The sequence below is a fragment of the Python bivittatus genome, unplaced genomic scaffold (genome assembly GCF_059951505.1).
Source record: "Python bivittatus isolate LINGU-HERP-01145 unplaced genomic scaffold, Pbiv_v1 ctg000580_np1212, whole genome shotgun sequence".
In the NCBI taxonomy this organism is placed as follows: Eukaryota; Metazoa; Chordata; class Lepidosauria; order Squamata; family Pythonidae; genus Python; species Python bivittatus.
Window position 1 is genome coordinate 9,878,219 of NW_028277087.1, and position 21,339 is coordinate 9,899,557.

The following is a 21,339-nucleotide window of genomic DNA, read 5'->3' on the forward strand; positions in this document are numbered from 1 at the left end:
AGAGGGAATATGATAGCACTTTTCAAATGCTTGAGAGGATGTTACAGAAAAGGTCAAGCACGGGTTTCCATGGGTGGTGGTGGCCACAACCATGTATTTGAAGTCCTTTTTTTACATGCATTGTGAGATGCATGTAAAAATGCTCAGGGCTTTGAGCATGCAGTCATGGCTGCCATCTTTACTCTTCTGAACCCCCTTCCTGTGAATATCTCTGAGGTCAAGACCTGTTCTCTACCATCCTAAAAAGCAGGACTTGGAACAATGGACTTAAGTTCAAAGTAAGTAGAAGAAACCTCCTAATGGTAAGAGCTCTCGGAGGGTGCAACCAATTCTCAAGACCTCCCTGTTGCTGAATGTCTTCAAGCATAGCTGGATTTCCTTCTGAGGAGGATGTCTTGCTCTGGATTCTTTTGTGATCCTTTATGATTTGGATTCCTTTACGATTTCCAACCCTAGAATTCTGGATTCTGTGCTATTCATCCTCCCTCTATTCAGCTATATTCGATGATGCAATTATCAAGGAGACAAACTCTCCTACTTCTTCCTGCATACCACACATTTTATACACCTCTCATTTCTCCTCCATCTTCTTTCTCAGCTAAAAGAAAGTCGTAACTTTTCCTCCTTGGGGTGTTGTTCCGTCTCCATTATTTTTTGTTTTCTGGACTTTTCTCGGCACTAAGATACTCACACCGAGGTACAGAAAACTGCACACACTTTTCCCAGGATGGCTGTATTATAGATTTGTATATGCAGGAGCATTACAATATTGGCAACTTTATCATCTGGGGCCTGGAGGCTAGCCACTTCTGAAACATTTTTAACGGCAGCCCTTCCATATTATTAATATAAAAACCACGGGTTCTCTTTCAGGTGAAGGTGAAATCACTATGCCTCCTTAGCAATTAGGTTTCACCAGTGAATGTGCGAACCAGGTGAAAAACCCCTCCGTGTCTTGCATGAAAATGCTTGGGGGGGGGGGGAGAGAGAGACCCTGTAGCGATCCTTTCTCCAATTAGCGTATTTCTGCATTAAAAGCAGAGGCAGGGGGGTGAATTCCTGGACCTTCTTTAAATTACAGAGAAATAAATCTAAAAAAAATCTCTTTCATGTGATTCTAAATATATCCTCATTTTCCTTTAAACTGGAATTAAAAGAAAATTGGCTGCATCTTTCTTTTCTTGTCTCTGTCTAATAAATACTTGGGTTATACCCAACGCTGGAAAGAGGAGCAGAATCATAAAAGCAACCACCTTATCTCACATATTTTTCACTCCTCTCTTTCTTATCCTTTCTTTCTCACACACATAGAAACATACATACACTGCAGGCAACACTGTCTAGCCATTGAAAGGAAAGGATACTGATCTTCTTAATCTGTATATATCCCATTTTAATACGATTTTCTTGTTCTACCTTACATGTTTCCTTCAATTATACATACAGGTAGTCCTTGACTTACAAACATTTGACATTATGACAGTGCTGAAAAAAGTGACTTATGACCGGTCCTTGCACTTATGACTGTCGCAGCATCCCCACAGTTATGTGATCAAAATTTGGGTGCTTGGCAACTGACATGTATTTACAGCGGTTGCAGCATCCTGGGGTCACATGGTCACCATTTGCAAGCTTACTAGGGGGCTTCCAACAAGCAAAGTCAATGGGGAAGCCTGATTCGCTTCATGACTGCATGATTTGCTTAACGACCACGGCAAAAAGGTTGTAAAATCGGGTGTGACTCACTTAACAACCGCATTGTTCCAGTCCCAATTGTGGTTGTAAGTCAAGGACTACCTGTATGTTGATATCCTCCATATCCTGTATTTGTGGGGGGGGGGGAAATTACATGTTTTACTATGCAAGCCCCTACTGACATCACCACGCCATTTACATGCTATTGACCTTACCTTGCTTTAAAAACCCTCTGCCCATTTTACAGAGCTGTCTTCTCTCCTCTTGCTTTCTGTTGGCACTGAAATAAATTCTCCTCAAAACCTGATCAGGGAAGTCACTTTATAGAGCAGTTAGTGGTCAGGGATATGTATTTGAAGGAAGTTGCTATTCAATAAAGGGAGGTCACGAAAACAACAGGCATACTCATGCACTCGTCCGGAGTCAAGCTCTCCTTGAGGGCGCCTTTATCATTTTTAATGATTAAGAGAAAACGCTGGCTGAGTGGCGTTAGTATTTTGCTGGTTGGGCCGTAATCAAGGCCTGAGTTCTGGAGCGCATAATGCCCGTTTCGCAAGGTTGATGGGGAAAGATGCTCTATGCGGAACTCCTGAAACATACTCTGAATATGCATTAAAAATTGGTGATGGCAGTTCACTCTGGCTGCTAGATATACTTCCAAGATCTGCAGTAGTCTGCATGTTGTGTTCACGGGACACTTTTTACCTGTACTGGGCTTAGACGCTAAGCAAAACTATTGCTATTAACACAGCTAACCATGATTCAATTAACATGGTTTACCAAATGAATCCAACTTTTTGAGTTTGGTCAACCCAGGGCCTCATAAGGCGCTGCATAACGCGAAGCATCCCAGGGGCTGGGATCGGGTGATGCAGGAACCTGGGGACGGTTTTGCTGGGTGCATCAGAGGAGGGTGGCTGAGGCACCAAGTTTTTGCTTTTTGGCTTTGATTGCTTTTTGGCTTTGATTGCTGTTGTGAGCCTCCCAGAGTAGCATTTCTTAAGATGGGCAGCCATATGAATCTTTTTGAAATAAACAAACAACGTGGTCGGTTTACCCAACACAGTAGACTAAAATGTGGGATCAGGATTTGTGGCTCTGGGTCATCGGAGCACAGTTCCTGGGAGAAAGCACCTCATTCACGTGTGCCTGATAGCTTTCCTAGAGACATCCAGCTGTTGGAATCCGTATCCTGCCTTCCAGGAACCCACTGAGCCCAATGTAGCTTGCAGGGTTGTCGTTGGGGAGAAAAAATTAGGAGAGAGGTACGCCATATGGAGTTCTCCGGAAAAGGGTGGGCGTAAATGGAGCTATGCGAGTAATAATTAAGATCCCTGGATCATTCATGGAAGCTCTTGGATTCTCATTTTCACAGGAAGCTGCTTTCTTCCTGTCAGACTTCTGGTTTATTGAACTCTATAGTTCTCTACTTGGCACTAACAGCTGTCAGGACCAGTTTTTCTCAACCTTGGCCACTTTAAGATGTGTGGACTTCAACGCCCAGAACTCCCCAGCCAGCATGGCTGGCTGGGGAATTCTGGGTGTTGAAGTCCACACATCTTAAAGTTGCTGAGGTTGACTGGTCTAGGCCATAATGTGGTCCCTCTGCTTGGAAAGAACAGCACTAGCCTGCAACAGTGGCCCTTCCTGGCTCAGTACAATAAGTTTCTAGTCCTCATGGTTCTGACTGAAGGACTAATTTAAATCGCTGACTCGTGTAGCTGAGTGTTTTTTACAGTATGGCTGAACAATGATTTTCTGGGGGAGGTCCAATGCTATGCAATGCAATTCACTCTACTTTTCTTTCAGGTCGATTTAAGATCTCCACCCAAAAAGTAAGATTAGAAAAGGGGCGGGGGGGGGGACCTAATCTGCCTGCATTTCCATACTCTCATCAAATCTCAGACAATTACCCCTTTTGAAGTTAAATAGTTTGGGGTGGACTTCCCTTCCTTGGTGGGAAATATAGCATTAGCATATAATGCCATTAAATAAAATAAATATGATACATAAATAAATAAATAGAATACAATTAATATTATGGCTCTGTATGTATTTAATACTTTTCCGTTTCTCATATTAAAAATAACAGCAGCAACTTCTTAAAAGGGGGCTTTCGGGCACACCCAAGGGTGCCAGGCACCCAGTTCTGGGCCACTCTTCCACTTTGACTGGCAGCTCACCAGAGAAAGCACTCTTTCATCATGCAAAATTTAGTGTTTTGGACTTTTGCTGCTGTCATCAGGAAGAATCCATAGCTGTCTCAAAAAGCAACCTGCATAGCTAGGCAATGGGTGGGAGTTTGCATAAGACAGATGACAGAATGTGACATGGCAGGAGAGACAGAGGCAGGGAGGGGATCCAAAAAGTCACCGCATGGTTGTGGCCACCATCTTGACTTTGTGGAACACCCCCCCCCTTGCAGAGACCCCCATTCATCACGAAAGGAACCTAGAGGAGAGGGGCAGTTATTACTAACACCCAGTCCCAATGCACCTTCTGCCCTAGAACAAAGACTTAATTCCTCCTCAAAAGTAGCAGAGCGCTGAACAGGCCTGCTTTTTGGACACCTGACTGCAGGTGGCACCCTAGGTCTATTAAAGCAGTGTTTCTCAACCTTGGGAACTTTAAGATGTGGAGACTTCAACTCCCAGAATTCCCTAGCCATGATGGGGAATTCTGGGAGTTGAAGTCCATACACCTTGAAGTTCCCGAGTTTGAGAAACACTGTATTAAACAATGGGCAAAGGCACTCACAAGTTCTGCATTTGAGTTTGCCCTCTGTAATTTCAGATTGCTCTTAACCCCGCAGCACTGCACTGATCAGTCCTTGTTCCTCTTCCTTTTGAACTCTATCAGCCTATGTTTCTTACAATGATCTGTTCCTGCCTTCCTTCTCATCAGCCTCTCAAGATCAGTTTTGCAAAATATGCTAGCTAGAGAAATCCTTTGGCGAGTAAGAACATGAGCAAAACTCCGCTGAGTCAGGTCAGCTTTCTCCTGCTTCCTGTTTCCACAATCAGCTGGTCAGATTGGGAAGGTCCACAAGCAAAGTTTTAAAGATTATCGGTAGCCTTTGGTCATCTTAGTAGTGCTTGGCAACTACAGTCCAAAATAGCTCCATTAGCATCAGGTTGGGAAAGGCTCCTCCAGTCACTGGCTGGGCTTACAAAACACACCAAGCCACAATTAACTTAATCATGGTTTAATTAAGAATTGTTTACATTCATGCACGACCATATATCCTGGTGTTGTCAGCCCTTCGAGGTAGTCCAGACAAGAAGCACAAACCACAAGTGCTAACACTACGTTTTATGGTAAGGTTAAAGTAACAAAATCTTGCAAGTCTGAAAGCATTTCTCCCCTCCTTTACTTTTAGTTTCCAGATAACTAGGGAGGGTCACTTCTGAGATGCTTCCAACTTTTCCTTCTATGGATTGATACCTTTTGCATGATGTTTATCTAGGCTGTGGCTCTTCCTCCTGCCCCCAAAGTCATTCCCACAGACCATTACATCTGTAGAAATTCTGGCTGAGTTCATACAATGCTCTAAGCCAGTGTTTCTCAACCTTGGGAACTTTAAGATGTGTGGACTTCAACTCCCAGAATTCCCCAGCCAGCATGGCTGGCTGGGGAATTCTGGGAATTGAAGTCCACACATTTTAAAGTTCCCAAGGTTGAGAAACCCTGCTCTAAGCCATGAACAAGCAAACTGCATTTGGGGTTAATGTTTGGTGTGGCTGGAACCATTCTTTAATTCCCTTTTAATTTCTTTGCTATATCGTGTGGTAGAACTCCATAAATAATTATAGAGATTTCTTCTGCCTGATATATGGCTCCTTCAAACCAGAATCTTCTATCAAAACAGGGTTTAGCAACTCAGCTATGTCAAACTTAAGGGAGAAATTGCTGTCTTGCAGAGTAACTTGTACAGGGCCCCGAAAACATTGCTAAACGTGAATTCTTCCTCTCTCGCAGTTTTGGAATTATGATGCGTCCCTCTCTTTTCTGTTCAAAGTAATATTTTGGCTCTACTTCCTGTTGTTCAACTTCTCCTATTCAACACAAAGTTTTAATTATCTGATGGGTGGGTGAAAGAGCGAAACCAGAAGTGGAGGCTTTGGCCTACCTGGAGCAAAAGCAAATATATTTGTTTTCGGTCTTATATTGTGTCTGGGAAGTGCAAGCCTCGCTCTGAACTAAGTGGATGTGAAACTTACGTCTTAGTACTGTATTCAGGCATAACCATGGCTGGTGCTTCTGTTCCTTGTCTATGACCTTCTGGAAAATGGGAAGTTGGTTACCTTCAAGAAGTGCTGCTCTGCTGCTTAAGAGCTTAGACAAGGAGCAGGTGCTGAGCATGAAGGAGGAACCCCCCCACACACACATTCACATGAAGCTCTGAGGAAATAAAGATGGAAGCCACACATGTCCAGCATTCAGAGTTCCTGCTTTTGCTTGGCCAGCAACCCTGAAAACAGGAAGCCATGCTTAAAAAATAGGTGACAGGTGTGGTGAGTGGATGTGCACTGCAGATGGAGGGAGATTCCTACTTCATGGCACTGTTGTACCACCCTTTCAGTTACAGGTAGTCCTCAAGTTAATGACTGTAGCTGGGACTGGGAACCTATCGCTAAGTGACATGGTCATAAAGTGAAAAATCACATGACTGCATGGATTTACGATGGCAGTTTTGGCAGTTCCAGTTGTAGTCATTAAATGAATTGCGCACAATCATTAAGCGCGATATCACATGATCATGACTTGTGACTTCCTGCTGGCTTCCCCATTGATTTTGTTTGTCAGAAGCCAGCAGTGAGAGTCACAAATGGTGATCACATGACTGCGGGATACTGTGACCATTGTAATTGCAAGTTGGTTGCCAAGTGCCCGAATGGCAATTATGTGACTGTGGGGACACTGCAATGGCTGCAACTTTGAGGACCAGCTTTAAGTATCCTCATTCAGCACCATTGTAACTTCGAATGGTGGCTGAATGAGTGGTCACTAAGCGAGGACTACCTGTATTAGGCCAGTTATTTTTAAACACATGTTTAGTGCTTTTTTAGAAGAAAGTTAAACTTGTGTTTAACAGTAGCCAGCCTAACAGCTGACAGGTGGGGAGGAGATTCCAAGGGGCAGTGAGAGGGGGATTCACATAGTCCCCCCAACCTCTATCAGTGTTAGGCTGCCTACAGTTTGGGCCTGACGTTGGGCAGCCCAGAGTCTTCTTAGAGTTAAGCGGCCTTAACAAATCAATCAATCCATCCTTAACCAATCCTTAACCGATCAATCAATCGATCAATCAATTCAGCCCAGATATAAGGGATTAATACTTGGATCCCACAGTGAAAGAGCTGAAAACCCAAGTCTCTAGATCAGACCCACAGAAATAGTAACCTTTCCAGTACAGTATTTCAGTATGAGACACTTCCAGCCACTTCATACACACATGCTAATAAAATGTAAAAATCTGCAGTTTTCAGCAGAACTGGGGAGATGGGTGGGCTGCAGTGATGCCTGTAGGTACCAAAACCTCAACCCTCAGTTTAGTGAAACTTCTGTGTTCAGTAGCAATCTAACCTGAAGCACCATATTAAGTTAAATGGTGTTCAAGGACATTCCAGAAGGATGAGCCTATCCCATGCTGGAAACAGGATACTGGGCCGAGTGGAAATGTTATTTCTGATCCAGGAAGTTTCTTTTTAAAGCGTAGGCAAATGAATAGAGGCAACTGATGGGTATTAGTTATGGACGGTTCCATGTGCAGATGCAATAAAAGCTGCTGAAGGACAAACGGTGGGGAAAAAACACATTTGTGCTTATTTGTGGCTTCTGGAGGCATTGGCTCCAGCATCAGAAAGTGGAGTGTTTAGTCTTTTGACTCATCCAGTAGAGTGAAAAACAAGTTCTTCCCTTTCTACATTTTGCTGAGGAAAAGGTAAGTGTACATCTTGGCTCCACACCCTAAATCCACTGTTGGTTCCATCCTCTCTGTGCCCTGGCTCCCTCCTGGCCCCCCTTCATTGTGCCCTGGCTCCCTCCTGGCCCCCCTTCATTGTGCCCTGGCTCCTCCTGGCCCCCCTTGAGTGTCCCTGGCTCCCTCCTGGCCCCCTTCATTGTGCCCTGGCTCCCTCCTGGCCCCCACTTCAGTGTGCCCTGGCTCCCTCCTGGGCCCACCCTCATCTCCCAAGGTTCCATCCTTGTTTTTCCTGGCTTCTGTTCTGAAGCTGCTCTCTTCCAAGGGACCAGTTCATATTTTAGGAAACTTGGTTGCAAAGATGTGTTCAAACCCTGAAACCTAAACTCAGCCCCGTGATGTCAGCAGTTGCCTCTCTGTGCTGACTCTGGGAGGTTGAGTAACTGGGCCGCTCCCCCATCTCCCTCTTTGTTTTCTTTCCTCCCGCCCTCCCCAGGTTTTTGAAAGAGGGAACTTCTGCAGGTTCCCTTTTTTCTTCACAAGCAATGCCAACAGTGCAAGAGAGCAGAGCTGTCAAGGCCTGTGGAAGACCTCAGTTCAAGGTATGGCGTGAGAAGTAGCTAGAGGTAACAGAGGTTCCACGTATCTTGTGGACTAGTGTCTTGAAAAGCCTCCCTCCGGTAGTAGCTGGAATAAATTGTTGGGGGCAAGATGGGAGTACAGCTCACTGCACAACAGGACAAAATGGGAAGGCAAAACAATAGAACAGATGTAGTTTTAAAAGTTACGCTGGGTTAACCCAGATTCAAATCCACCATCAATCTTGGAAACTTACTGGGTAACTTGGGGTGAGTCACCATCTCTCCGCTCAACCTACTGTAATTCGCAGGATTGTTGTGAGGTTAAAACTACCAATATCAGGCTCTGTTTGGACTTTTTGCTGACACCTGGATAGGAAAAGATGTCGTTTATTGAACTTGCCTATAGTTAAGAGTTGAGTTATGGGATGAAGGGTTTTATATTTGTTTATGTCAAAGGTAGTGAATCTGTTTATATTATATTATGAGGATGAGAAGTCGCTTTCTTAGTTTTCTTTTCTCTTTCTATTTTTTCTTTCCTTTTTTCTTTCTGGCAACATTTATTCTCTTTTTCTTTTCCTGTTTAGTTTGTATTTATTTTTTATTATTGTAGTTAAAACTTTTAATAAAAATATTATTTTAAAAATAGCCGATATCAGCTTGAGTTTTAGAGGAAAGGTGGGATATAAAGTTGATCGAAAATATATATAAATTGTCTCTCAACCACCCAATCTGCACTGTGGATGTTACTGCTTGACTCCATTTTCCCAAAAAGTGCTTGAATTTTATTTCCACAACAATCTTGTAAGGTAGGCTATGGTGAGAGAAAGAGAGAGTAGCTGGCTACGGTTACCCAGAGAGTTTCCATGGTTGAAGATGGGTCTGAAGGTGGGTCTCCCTGGTTTGAGTTCAGATATTAAGCACTATTCCAGGCAACTTATTTAATTACTCTCCCCCCCGCCCCACATATTATCCTTCAACAAACTTGTGAGGTAGGTTATGTTAGAAAAGTAGTAACTGACCTAGAATCAACTGTGATATTCATGGCTTTGTGGGAACCTGGATCTCTGTGGTCCAACCCCTTGATCAGTATACACAACTAACCCTTTCCATTCTGTTTCTGAACACAAGATCTGTGAACACAATGTTAATTTGCAAGTTGTTCATTATTCAAAGTGAGGCTAGATGGCTCATAGTGAAGCAGAGACCAGTGTATGTCTTTTGGACATGATTGTACAGGAGTACAGAGATGGCTTTGAAGGAAATATACAGCCCTGTTAGTGAAACATGAACTTAGCCTGGGAATACAGGAAAGTGTGAGAAACAAACTCCAGTTTGCCCAGCCTTGATTCTCTTTGGTCTAAGATGGAGGGAGGCGGAAACACTGCCAGGCCTTCAAGAATATATTATTATGGTCTGGATTAATAAAGTAGAGTTCTAGTAAGAGACTCAGTTGGTGTAGTGGTTAAAGGCACCAGGCTAGGAACCAGGAGACCATGAGGTCTAGTCCTGGCTTAGATGCAAAGCCAGCTGGGTGACCTTGGGCTGGTCCCTCTCTCTCAGCCCTAGGAAGCAAGCAGTGGCAAACCACTTCCAAAAAAACCTTGCCAAGAAAACTGCAGGGACTAGTCCAGGCAATTGCCAGGAATCAAGAGGGCACAAATTTCATTTCAGAGTTCTAGTATTTCTTGGGGCGGGGGGGGGGTGTCTGTTTTTTTAAAAGATTTTTTTATCCCACCTTTCTTATTTTTATAAATAATTCAAGGTGGTGAACATACCTAATACTCCTTCCTCCTTCTATTTTCCCCACCACAACAACCCTGTGAGGTGAGTTGGGCTGAGAGCGAGGGACTGGCCCAAAGTCACCCAGCTGGCTTTCATGCCTAAGGCGGGACTAGAACTCACCGTCTCCTGCTTTCTAGCCCGGTGCCTTCACCACTAGACCCAACTGGCTCTCTTTCTTGACATTAATAGCAAAATGGAGCTTCTGTATTCAAGAACCATCTACTTTCCATTCCTGCCTTATTTTGGGCCTCCTGAAGGCATCTGACTAGTCTTTGTTGGAAGCTGGGGGCTGGGCTTAATGGATTAATCTCGATCTTCTTTTGACCTTGTTAGTTGTGTGGACCCTCACGTGACACAGTCGTGAGGGTCCACAGTTCCCAGGCAATCTACCTCTGGATACCATTCATGTGACTGACCCCGGCAGGAAGCTGTATTTAATGGACCTTTGGGCTCATTCAGTTGGACAATCTTTACTAGCCACTGCCTGGTATATAATATTCCCTTTTCTTTAATCATGAATGTTCCGCACTGCCTCTCCAAAGCCTACAGATGTGGCACAATAGCTCTGAGTTTGCATCTCTGTCAAGAAATGGCCACAAAGGGTGGGGGCTCCCTGCTCTCCATCCTCTGCCTATGATAGTGCTGTCCACTTCATTTTTCCCCACATGAAAAAAAAATGCAAGGAAAGGAGGGTTTCAGCCACGATTGCAGCAACCTGGAGGCCCTCAGAAAAGGTCGTTCCACTTTGCAGCCGATTGTGTCATGTGAACACAGTTACAGGATCCCTTGTGGGGTCAACCTAATCTTTGTAAGAATCCTAGCAATCAAATGGAACATTAAAAACTGAGCAGGGGTCTCCTGCTTGTCCATGCCAAATCAGAAAGATGACGCAGAATGATCTAGCCTTTTTGCCATGTTATTGTTGGGGATGGACAGAAATTTAGGAAGCGTTTAGCTGCAAATTCATCTTTTTTTTTTTTCATTTTTAAACCGAGGTATGAACGGAAATTCAGATATCATTCCAAATGTATACATTTCTGAATGTTGCAGCACTCTTTTTAAAAAATTGAGGGGAAATGCATATATCCTGAAAAGGCATTGTATTGGGAAATTAGGGGGGGGGGCAGGAATCTGCAAAAACTTGGCAAAATCGCAAAACTAAAACACATACGTTTCAAGATGCTGAGCAAAATAAAAACATATCTGGGAACTGACTTTGGTAAAAGACCCTCAGGTTTACGAGAACTGTGTAAAGAGAAACAGGGAAAAATTACTGTAGCATATTTGTAAAACGCAGGAGTTAGGACAGAGCAGAACTGATAGATTCACCCATTTGCCACATATGTCAACTCAGTTTGCTTTTATGTAGCATGTGGGGGCTGTTCGTCACTCTGCTGTTTTTGCTGCTTGGAAGTCTTATGGATGCTAAATGTCCTCTGACCGACCTGTACAACCTCACTGGACCCTCTGGTGCACCAGATTTGCAGTCGCTGCAACCCAGAGTACGCTGCCTGAATATCAGTGGCCAGTTTAATCTCACCAATGTCAATTTCAGTGTGGGGGAAAAAGTGGAAGAGTTGGACCTGTCCAATAATAAAATCCAAAGCCTGCCACCAGGATTCCTGAAGTCTGCAGCAAATCTGAAATCACTGTTCCTTCACAATAATAAACTGAAGCTCCTTCCTTCCCACTTGTTTGCCAAAACACCCAACCTGAAGCTTCTGAGTCTGGAGAACAACCAACTTTCCCCTGGATTCATTGAGGACTTTAATCACTGCCTGGAGAAGCTCAGTGTGGACTGCTACTGCAATGTGGCTGGTCGCATTTTGCAATATTGCCACAACTGCTCAGACAGTGGCATCAAATGCCAGTGTTTCTCTTCTAAAAAGCTGGTTAATGTAACTGACTACTACACCAGCAGCTGCCGTGGCATGGGTGTTGTGCTCTATCCTGCCATTGTGGTGCCTATCTTGGTTCTGCTCTTACTGGCCATCCTGGTTTACTTCGTAATCCGGAGGAAGAAAAGGGCCTCAATCAATGAGGAAAAGCGGCCTTCCAACACATCTGAAGGCACTTCCGGACAACCAAGGTACATCAGCCACTTGTCCCCGCCAGAGAACACATTTCAGGACATGGAATTCCACAAGGACTATGAGAACATCTACAACAACGAATCCAAGGGCAAAGGGGGCAAAATGAGAAGTGGGCAAGGCAGCCACCAGAGCCGAAAGCAGACAACAGCAAAAAGGTGAGCTATTGAGAGGCATCATTTTCTGGGAATGCACGTTAGGTCGGGGTCAAACTCAAAGTCTCAGAGCTTTGCCTGGTGCTTGCAAAAGGATGCCCTCCAAACAGGGTGGGGTCATCATGGCCCATTTGGGACCAGGTTTTAAGAGTTTTAAAGAGCGAAATGGGTGCCTTAAGCAACTGCAAGGTATTTAATGGTACTTCTCTATTCTGGGTTGGTCAGACTGCACCTAGAATATTGTGTCCAGGTTTGGCACTAAATTTTAGGAAGAATGCTGACAAACAGGGGCATGTCCAGAGGACTGCAACTAAGCTGATAAGGGGATGGGAAGGAAAACACGTGAAAAATGGTTGGGACAGTGGAATAATGTGGAGTCCTTGGGGTTCTCTGAGCTTGGTTGTTTTCTTCCAAACGTTTCGTTACCCAGCTAGGTAACATTTTCATATTCATATTCGCTTCTATTGGTAAGAGTTGAAGAAGTTTATCCTGGATAAACAACACTGCAAGGAGACACAATAGCTGTCTTCCAGTATCTGCAGGACATCAAGGAGAAGTGGGGGCAGAATAGTTCAGAGATATCAGCTGGTTATTTGGGAAAAATGGTCTTTGTCGTAAGAGCTTTCAGTAGGGGTAAATGGGGGTCCCTGCCTTGATGGAGGCATTTAAACAGAGGGTCAGGCCTTTCAGAAGGTCTTAGAAACCTGGCTCTTCCCTCTGGCTTCTGGGCCAGGGAGTAAGTTCAGTTCAGGCTCTGTTTTGCTCTGCATGGTTGAGAAGGTGATTAGTTTTACCTGGCGCCTTTATTGTTCATTTAACTCTTTTCCCTGTTTTTATATGTATGCTTTTATTTTATGCTTGTTAGCTGCCCAGAGGTAGTTGATTAAGATGGGAGGCCATATACCTTTGCAGAACAAATACATTGGTCCAGGATGCTGTGGTTGTGAATTCCTGCACTATGGAGAGGGCTGGATTAGATGATCTCCAAGATCCCACCCAATCCTTACATTCTATGATTCTATGACTTTGCCCATAAAAACTCTCCAGGATCCCCAATGCCCCTCCCGCCAAATGAATGAAGCTCCCAAATTCTTCATCCACCCAATTCTGGAACTGTCTGGGGGCCACCGAAGAGTACTTTTCAGCTGCTCTTTCTGCTCCTATGTGCTAGGTCCTGAAACAGCAGGCCTTCTTTTAGGAGGGTGGAAATGGGGATGTTTCATCTCCCAAAGGCATTGGGTACTCAGTTTAAACAGGGCAATTGTCTACATTTTAAGGTGCAAAATAAGTTTATTAAGCCTACAGGACTTTAAAGCAGTGTTTTTCAACCTTGGCAACTTTAAGATGTGTGGACCTCAACTCCCAGAATTCCCCAGCTAGCTTAAAGTTGCCAAGGTTGAAAAACCCTGCTTTAAATTAACCCATCTCCCCCAAACAAATGCAAAACAGGGACCCAAAATACCCCTAGTGACCCCTTCCTCCGAGTCGAAAGCACAGCTTCGTTTGCACAGCAGATGCTCACTCCAGTTGTACAAAAGATGTGAAAGGGCGCCTCTGTAACTGCATATTTGTCCAGTCAGCTGCTCCCAGAGCGTTAAAACTTTTAAAATAAGGAAAGAGTTGGTTGAAAGCAGCACCGGTTCCCTGCCCGGTCAGAGGACTGGAGCTGGACTTCTCTTTTGCTCCTCAGTGGCAATTTTATGAGTGACCAGGAGTGGAGCCCTTTCAGTCATAGAATCTGTAGGGTCTCTACAATTCTGGGTCATACGCAACAGTTGCTTGAATTGGGCGTTGTGACCTATGAACGAAGGCCCGAAACTCTGATACCGAGTAGCCTTTCCTGAGACACAGTTCAGATTACAAATTGCTTTCTGTTGATTCTTCATCTTTTTCTGTGTATGTAAACATAATTCTGACTCTGAAAAATCTGAAAAAGGTCCCTGAAAACAGCATTAGGAATAAAAGCTGTGTTTTGCTTTGCTATTTTAAATGACTTTCCGTCAAGGCTCAGATCACAGCGATTGAAGTATTTCTTTAGCTGGACTTTCCCCTTTCTGAATTCCTGTTTAAAGAAGGGAAGTTGGAATTTTTATTTCAGAAATAGATTGGGCATACTGTAGTTTGCTTCGTATTTTCAGTGAATTTGCAATTCCTTTTTCCTAATATTCCCCATGGGTACATAGATAAAACACTACCAAAAAGCAATCCTAATTTGATGATACATATAACTGCATCATCAATTTTTGTGTGTATTTTGCATCTTATTGATGCATGAATGCTGGTAAAATATTGCACTAAAGGATTTAGTGCAATCTTAATGTGAGATGACAAGCTTGCCTTTTTTGCACTGTTCTATCAAAGCATGAAAAAGGAGAGAAGATGTACGAATAACCCGAAGAACTGAAACACTGCAGAAAACTACATTTTCCAGTGCTCTGTACAGACTTAGACATTTTAAAAAGGGAGGCAATTTCTAGCATGAGAATGTCATTAACCCTTTCCTTGAATTTCAAGGAATGGTAACATCCATTTATTCATTAATTTATAATTCTCAGTTAATAATGCTTTCCATGATTAAGTAATCCAATCCTGTAGCATTCCATAAAAATTCATCATCCAGAGTAGACCTTCTCGATTTTAACTGTCTGCTTTTGGTTTAGTTAAAACATCTGTTTAAAAATTCACCATGTTGCATTTACTTGCTAACCTTATCAAGATGGACAACAAAAATTGCTTAAAGGTTGATGTTCTTGCAGCAGGCAGAACTGAGCTCTTTGAATGCAGCGTAAGTAGAGGGTTATTTCTTGGGCTTCCCGGAACGCCTGTGTGACTGAGCAGGAAGTCTCTGTTTTTCAAAAAGCCCAAGATTGCAATAAATTTGCTGGGTTTCTTAATTTTTTTTTTTTCCGGAAGGAGGATCGTTCTTGGCAAATCCCATTTCCTCCCCAACGATTTGCTGCAGCAAAATACCCATATTGCCATATTGCAGGATCTGTAGAGTTTTTGCCTTCTAAACTCCTAGTCATTCAGCACTCCTTCAACTCTGCATTTCAAGGTTAAGAGCAAAGTTAAGAGTCTTGACGAAATTTATAAACCGGCATAATCTAGACCAGTGTTTCTCAACCTCATCAATTTTAAGATGTGCGGACTTCCTCTCCCAGAATTCCCCAGCCAGTATGCTGTTGAGGTTGAGAAACACTGATCTAGATTATCCAGTTCACATGACCAGGACCAGGGATAGGCAATTTTGGGTGGGAATCCCCATCAACTCCAGCTAGATTGTCCTGGGGCAGGGGATTGTGGGAATTATAATCCAAAATATTTGAAGGATAGCAGGTTGTCTCCCTTTGGCCAGCAGCCACATCTAACTGGCTTCCATAATCCAAGGGTCTCCTTCTCTTCCTATTGAGGGATTGGTCAGTTTCCCCAAATCTCCAAATTGCCATGAAAAATAACCTGAATTAGTTTAACTGAGTTAAGAGACACATCAAGGCAAAAGAGACATTTAAGCATGCCTTGTTTTAGAACAGGACATGACCTTCCTTCACTAGGTTTCTTTTTTTCCTGTGGGGTCAACCAAATTAAAAACGGAAATGAAACTGAAGAGCCCAATAAAAGTACAGATGGTAGAATAGCTAGCTTAGGGTTGGAGGAACTGAAAGAGAAATCTGTTTTACACAACACATTAAATCCTCAAGTTGGATTCATTCACCACAATACTGCAACCCCATAGCATGCTATCCCCAAACAAGTATGTCATATTACGGCTGAACGTGATGGGTTGGTTCACACAACATGATAGGACTATGTTTAGATCGTTCAGTTTGTAGAACCGCAAACTACCAACCACCCCATTTGAGCCTAATGTAGTATGTTGTATGAACCCAGCCAACCTATTGCTGAATACAGCTCCCAATTTACCTCAGTCTTACTAGGGTTGCTGGGAATTGTAGTTCAGCAACACCTGGCTGGCCACAGGATCTCCCCTCCTACTAAAGATTATAGAAATTCATGGCTTCAGCTGAAGAGCAGCAGTAATGAAAGCACCATTTTCCTCTAGTCAACAAAGGAGTGAAATTCCAGGAGAGAAGGGAAAAGTCACTCATACAGTCTTGGAATGGGGGCAAAGATGTAGAGAGGGGGCTGGAAAGGACCTGGCTGTGCACCCCTTCTTGGCTGCTTCTGCCTTTTAGATGGCTTTGCATTTTTTTCGATAAAAGTTTAAGTATCATAATATCAAAAAATATGTATAATATTAGATAAACACACAGCCCCTAAGAAGGCTGTCTGTACATAGATGGACAGTTAGACAGAGCAGGGTTCTTCTTAAACTGTGGCGTGTGACTTTCCCCAAGCAATTTAGATGGGAGCTGCAATTTTTTTTTAAATATCTGATCCGGGTGCCTAGGCAAAACAGCTGTATTGCCAAAACTCATTCTATTTAACTTGCACAAGCTTGTGATGGGCTACTACAGTGCCTCAAATTTGAGATCTCTGGTGATACATAGATTAAAATGCAATTATTAAAGTAAATGGTATAGATAATAAATAATGTTAATTACAGTACATCCCAAAGACCCACAGAGGGGTGTATTTATTTCTGGCCACACCCAAATCCCAATGAAATCATTAGTTGTCTACATGGCAGGGTTGCACAAATTCATGTATCATTTTAGGAGCTCATAGCACTGCAAAGTTTGAGAATTTCTGGGATAGAGAGGTCAAATTAAGATGGTGGTCCCAATGCACATTCAAAAGGTTGGGGCTTTGGTTGGACAGTTGTGACCGCCATCTTGACTTTATATACACGCACACACCCTTGGGCACATTTGGGTTGTAAGGATCAGTGGAAGTTCTAAGCAGGGTAGCTGTGTGATGTCAAAACAAGACATCCATCTGGAAGGAACCCTCTTGGAAGTTGTGCTCTACATAAAAGTTATCCACCCTTTTTCTACCAGTTCTCATTCTCAGTTTGATGAAAGAGAATTTGCTTTCAACATTTCCTAAGACAGAGAGAGAGAAAGAGAAAAAAAGAATTTCCATTAAGATACTCAAGGTTGTAGTATCTTTTTAATTGGTCTGTGTGATTGTCCTCCCTGTTCACTGCACAACAGTTTCTCCAGGGTTTCCATTAAAGATCAAGTAACAACATGGGGAGGGACCCCCTCCTTTGAGGCTACTCAAAATTGGGAGGTGTAGACAGCCAGGGAGCTTCAGAGAGAGGGAAATGTGCATGAGAGGAAACTACAGCGTCAACAGAAACACCTTCCGCAACTTCCAACAGTCAAGTCAACTCAGAAATAGTCAAGACAAATTCAAACTAAGTTGCTATGTTCCCTGAGAATAAGGTAGCCTTTTTTTGCAGGGGAAAAACCCTTGAAAAATTGCATCGCACTGTAAAACAGGAAGAGTTTTAATCCTTCCCTGGTGGTCATGACAAAGCAGGTCAGAGTCCCATGTTCCCATTCTTCATCAACTTACACCTCATTCCTCTTCTCTAGATTACCAAAGCAAGGTTTGGTGACTTAGTATCAGCCCTTCAAAATAGTCCAGACAGGAAACCATCAGTAGTAACACTACCTTTATTGTAAGGTTACAGTAACAGAACCTTCCCAGTGTGAAAGCATTTCTCTCCTCCTTCACTTTTACTTTCAAGAAAACTAGAGGAGTTCCTTCTGAGATGCTTCCCACGCCCCTTTCCCTTCTGTGGGCTGAGAGGCCTCTTGTCTGACTGTTGCCCTGGTTGTGGCTCTTCCTCCTGCCTCCCAAGGTTCTTCTCACAGCCCATTACAGTTAGAGATACCTGTTGCAAAAATTCACTTTAGAAAGTGTTTTTTTAGAGACACTGAACTGTCCCAGCACCCACAGGTCATGCGTTTCTCAGCCCCTTTCTCTCAAGTAATTTCCTGTTGGGCAATCTCTCTCTCTCTCTCTCATTCTCTCTCTCTCCCCCCCCCTCTCTCTTTCCCCCGCCCTCTTTCTTTTTCTCTGCTTTGAGTAACAGCCAGGAAAAGGAATGGCGAAAGTGCCCAGTGTAACCCAACGCCGCCTTAGAAGTAACTTCTTCCTGGGCAGAAATTTTTTTCTTCAGTTGCGCTTAAAATAGTTTCTCAGGCTGCAGTTCTGCTGACTGAATAATTTGGGCCAGCTTCCTCTATCTGCTCCCCACCACCCCATATGTTGGATGACTATTGCAGTCCTAATGCATCTGGAGACTGAGAGAGGCTGGGAAAGGAGAATGAGAAGAGCTATCTTTAACCAGAAAGATGGCATTTTATTAAAAATGTCCACCGCTCCTTTGTGGTCGTTTCATTTCTGTCTGAAGCAAAGTTACTTGAGGTTAAGTCTCGGCTGAAATGGGCTTGCAGACATTCACACTGAAAGTAGATTCCCCACCATTCCCAGACACAGGTGGAATGGGAATCGAGGTGATTTTAGAGAAGGAAAACGTTAGCCATAATAGTGATGTGAAGCTGTTTCTGAATACAAGATGCTGCATCAAACAACAGGGAAAGGAATTGCATCATTTTCATGCCCTTCCTATGGAACAGCATCAGGCCGGCCTCTGTTGCAGTCAGAATATTAAAATATGGTGGACCTCAATATGATTTGGTAGAATTCTTATTAATTAGGGTGTGCTGTGAACAACTATTAGTCATGCAGCTTCCATGTATAGGAGTAGTCTTCTTCTGACAGTACATTGTTGGAGTCAAGATATTAGACGAGACTGGTTTTTTTTATTTTTTAATCTGACCCAGCAGGGCTCTTCTTATATTTTGTCACTGTCCTAAATGTCACCAACTTGACTTAAAAACAGACCGTTTTCGAAAGAGAATTTACTCACGGCACCTACCTCCACAGTGAAAGCGTTTGACATGTTTTCCAGAGCTGCCCAGAGTTGCTTTGTGTGAGATGGGCGGCTATATAAATGTGATAGATAGATAGATAGATAGATAGATAGATAGATAGATAGATAGATAGATAGATAGATAGATAGATAGATAAAATGTTTTCAGCTGAAATCAGACAGGTAGTTTAGCACTGTTGCAAAACCTGAAGCACTTATTCAAATAGCAGCAAACACAGATTAAAGAAATCCACATATACACATATTTCTTTAAACACATAAAGAAGTATGAGGCTTTTTACAAACGTCATAGTTCTTGATGAACATATGTTGTCCTTCCACCTTTGGGGGTTGGGGGGTGAAGCATCTTTCCACACTGAATTGCAAATGGCAAGTTCCAAATTGGGATAAAAATATATTTCTGGTCATTAGGAGGGGAAAGGGGACAATTTTGAAAACAATCAGTCCTTCCAGGAGCTTAAAGGATGAGATAAGTTGGAATATGTATCCTCCAAGCCTTATGGGAAGAATCCATCACAAAAAAACCTCTCAATCTATATATATTATCACATACTATATATATTAAAAATGTTTTCTGATACTTGTCAGAGAAGGAAGAGAAAATCAGTTGGATGGTTGATAGGTGGCAACCTCAGCAGAATCTTCCTGAACAGCTCATTCAAATTAATTTTAAATGTTAAGGGCTTCACAGAGAGCTCCTTTTTCACGGGTGTCCATGAAGCCATTAATTTTTTTACATTATTTACTAATTTGAATGTAGAGAAGTTGATTTCTCTGTATCATGAGTCTTTTGGTCTAGGAGCAATGTTTTTCAAATTGCAGGCTGGGGAATTCTGGGAGTTGAAGTCTATACATCTTAAAGTTGCCAAGGCTGAGAAATGCTGTTCGAGAGGTTCCTTATTTCATACTGTGATTTTACAGTACTTTGTATTATTTTTTAATATTAATTGCCTTTTTATCCTATGTCTATCCCATGCTTAGCTACAGGTGCATGGTAAATAAATTTGCTACTACAACAGCTCCCTTAAAATCTCCCACATGGGTCCCCAAAAATAAAATAAGCATTTTAAAACAATAATGTAAACGATTCGGGTATAGATTGAAACTGGTGGGAAGATTGAAGTGATTCCATAGAGCAGGGTTCTCAACCTTGGCAACTTTCAGATGGGTGGACTTCAACTCCCAGAATTCCACCCATCTGAAACCTGCCAAGGTTGAAAAACATTGCCATAGGCGACATGATAATGATCTCTTGTGTTTGGGGGATTTTTCGTCCTCAGGTCTCCATCGAAAGGTGAGAATATACATGCTTCTGAAGGTCATCAGCCAATCTATGCCAATGCTCAGGAAGTATATTACAACTATAGCGGGAAACCTATGCCGGAACCAGCAGACGATATCTACATTATTCCAGACCAGTGACATCTTGGCTCCATCAACACTGCTATGACCAAAGATGTCCCAGAACATCTCCTGGGCCTCCTCTATTGCAGTGGCCGCTCTTTGGAACACCATACCCCCAATTCATTTGGCCCCAGGTCTGCTGGCAGTTCATAAATCATTGAAGACCTGGATGGGACCTATAGGTTGGGTGAGCCCAGCTTCCTCTGGCATGACTATGGTAATGTGGTTGAGTGGATTGTCCTCGGGCTCCATTATGTTATGATCCAGGCACTGTTGTTTATGTTGTTATTCATGAGTTTTGTTTTGTTGGTTTGAATTACCTATGTCTGCCACCCAGAGTCATGATTGTGAGGCGGGTGACTATATAAACTGATACAATAAATGAATAAATGGTCATTTTGTGGTGATATTTCACTTTCACAAGGAGCAGTAGAATAAGGGGAGGGGGAAACACTCGGGAAAACTGCTGACCGACTTTCTCCTCTCATGTTATCAGAATGGAGGACTTACAGTGCCTGCTAATCTACTGCCACCCCTTTCCTAGAATTAATTTTATCCTAACGAATGCATTAAATGTATTTGGTGATACAGTACATATTTTTTCCAACTCCAACATGTGCCAAGGAGGGGTAATTTCTTTCTTCATCTGCAGTGACATCTTGGCTCCCCCTCCACTGCAGGGGGCAGTGTTGCTCTCCTTTTAGGGCAGAGTCAGAATAAAAGATAATGGCTGCATTATAGACTTGACTGTCTATTCTTATCTGTACATGTATTGCTTATGCGAAGATAAATCCCTCTGTGGTTAATTGGGCTTCCTGTCAGGTAAGTGTATATTATTAAAACT

The 21,339-nt window shown here is 43.0% G+C and overlaps 1 protein-coding gene across 1 annotated transcript; it reads left to right on the plus strand.

The window, feature by feature from the left end:
• Positions 1-8,085: 8,085 nt before the first annotated feature.
• Positions 8,086-21,110, plus strand: LOC103066236 (uncharacterized). Its single transcript, XM_007437180.3, has 3 exons — positions 8,086-8,217; positions 11,348-12,226; positions 20,372-21,110. The coding sequence occupies exons 2-3, from the start codon at positions 11,349-11,351 to the stop codon at positions 20,511-20,513; spliced, it is 1,020 nt and encodes a 339-aa protein (XP_007437242.1). The 5' UTR covers positions 8,086-8,217; position 11,348; the 3' UTR covers positions 20,514-21,110.
• The last annotated feature ends 229 nt before the right edge of the window (positions 21,111-21,339 follow it).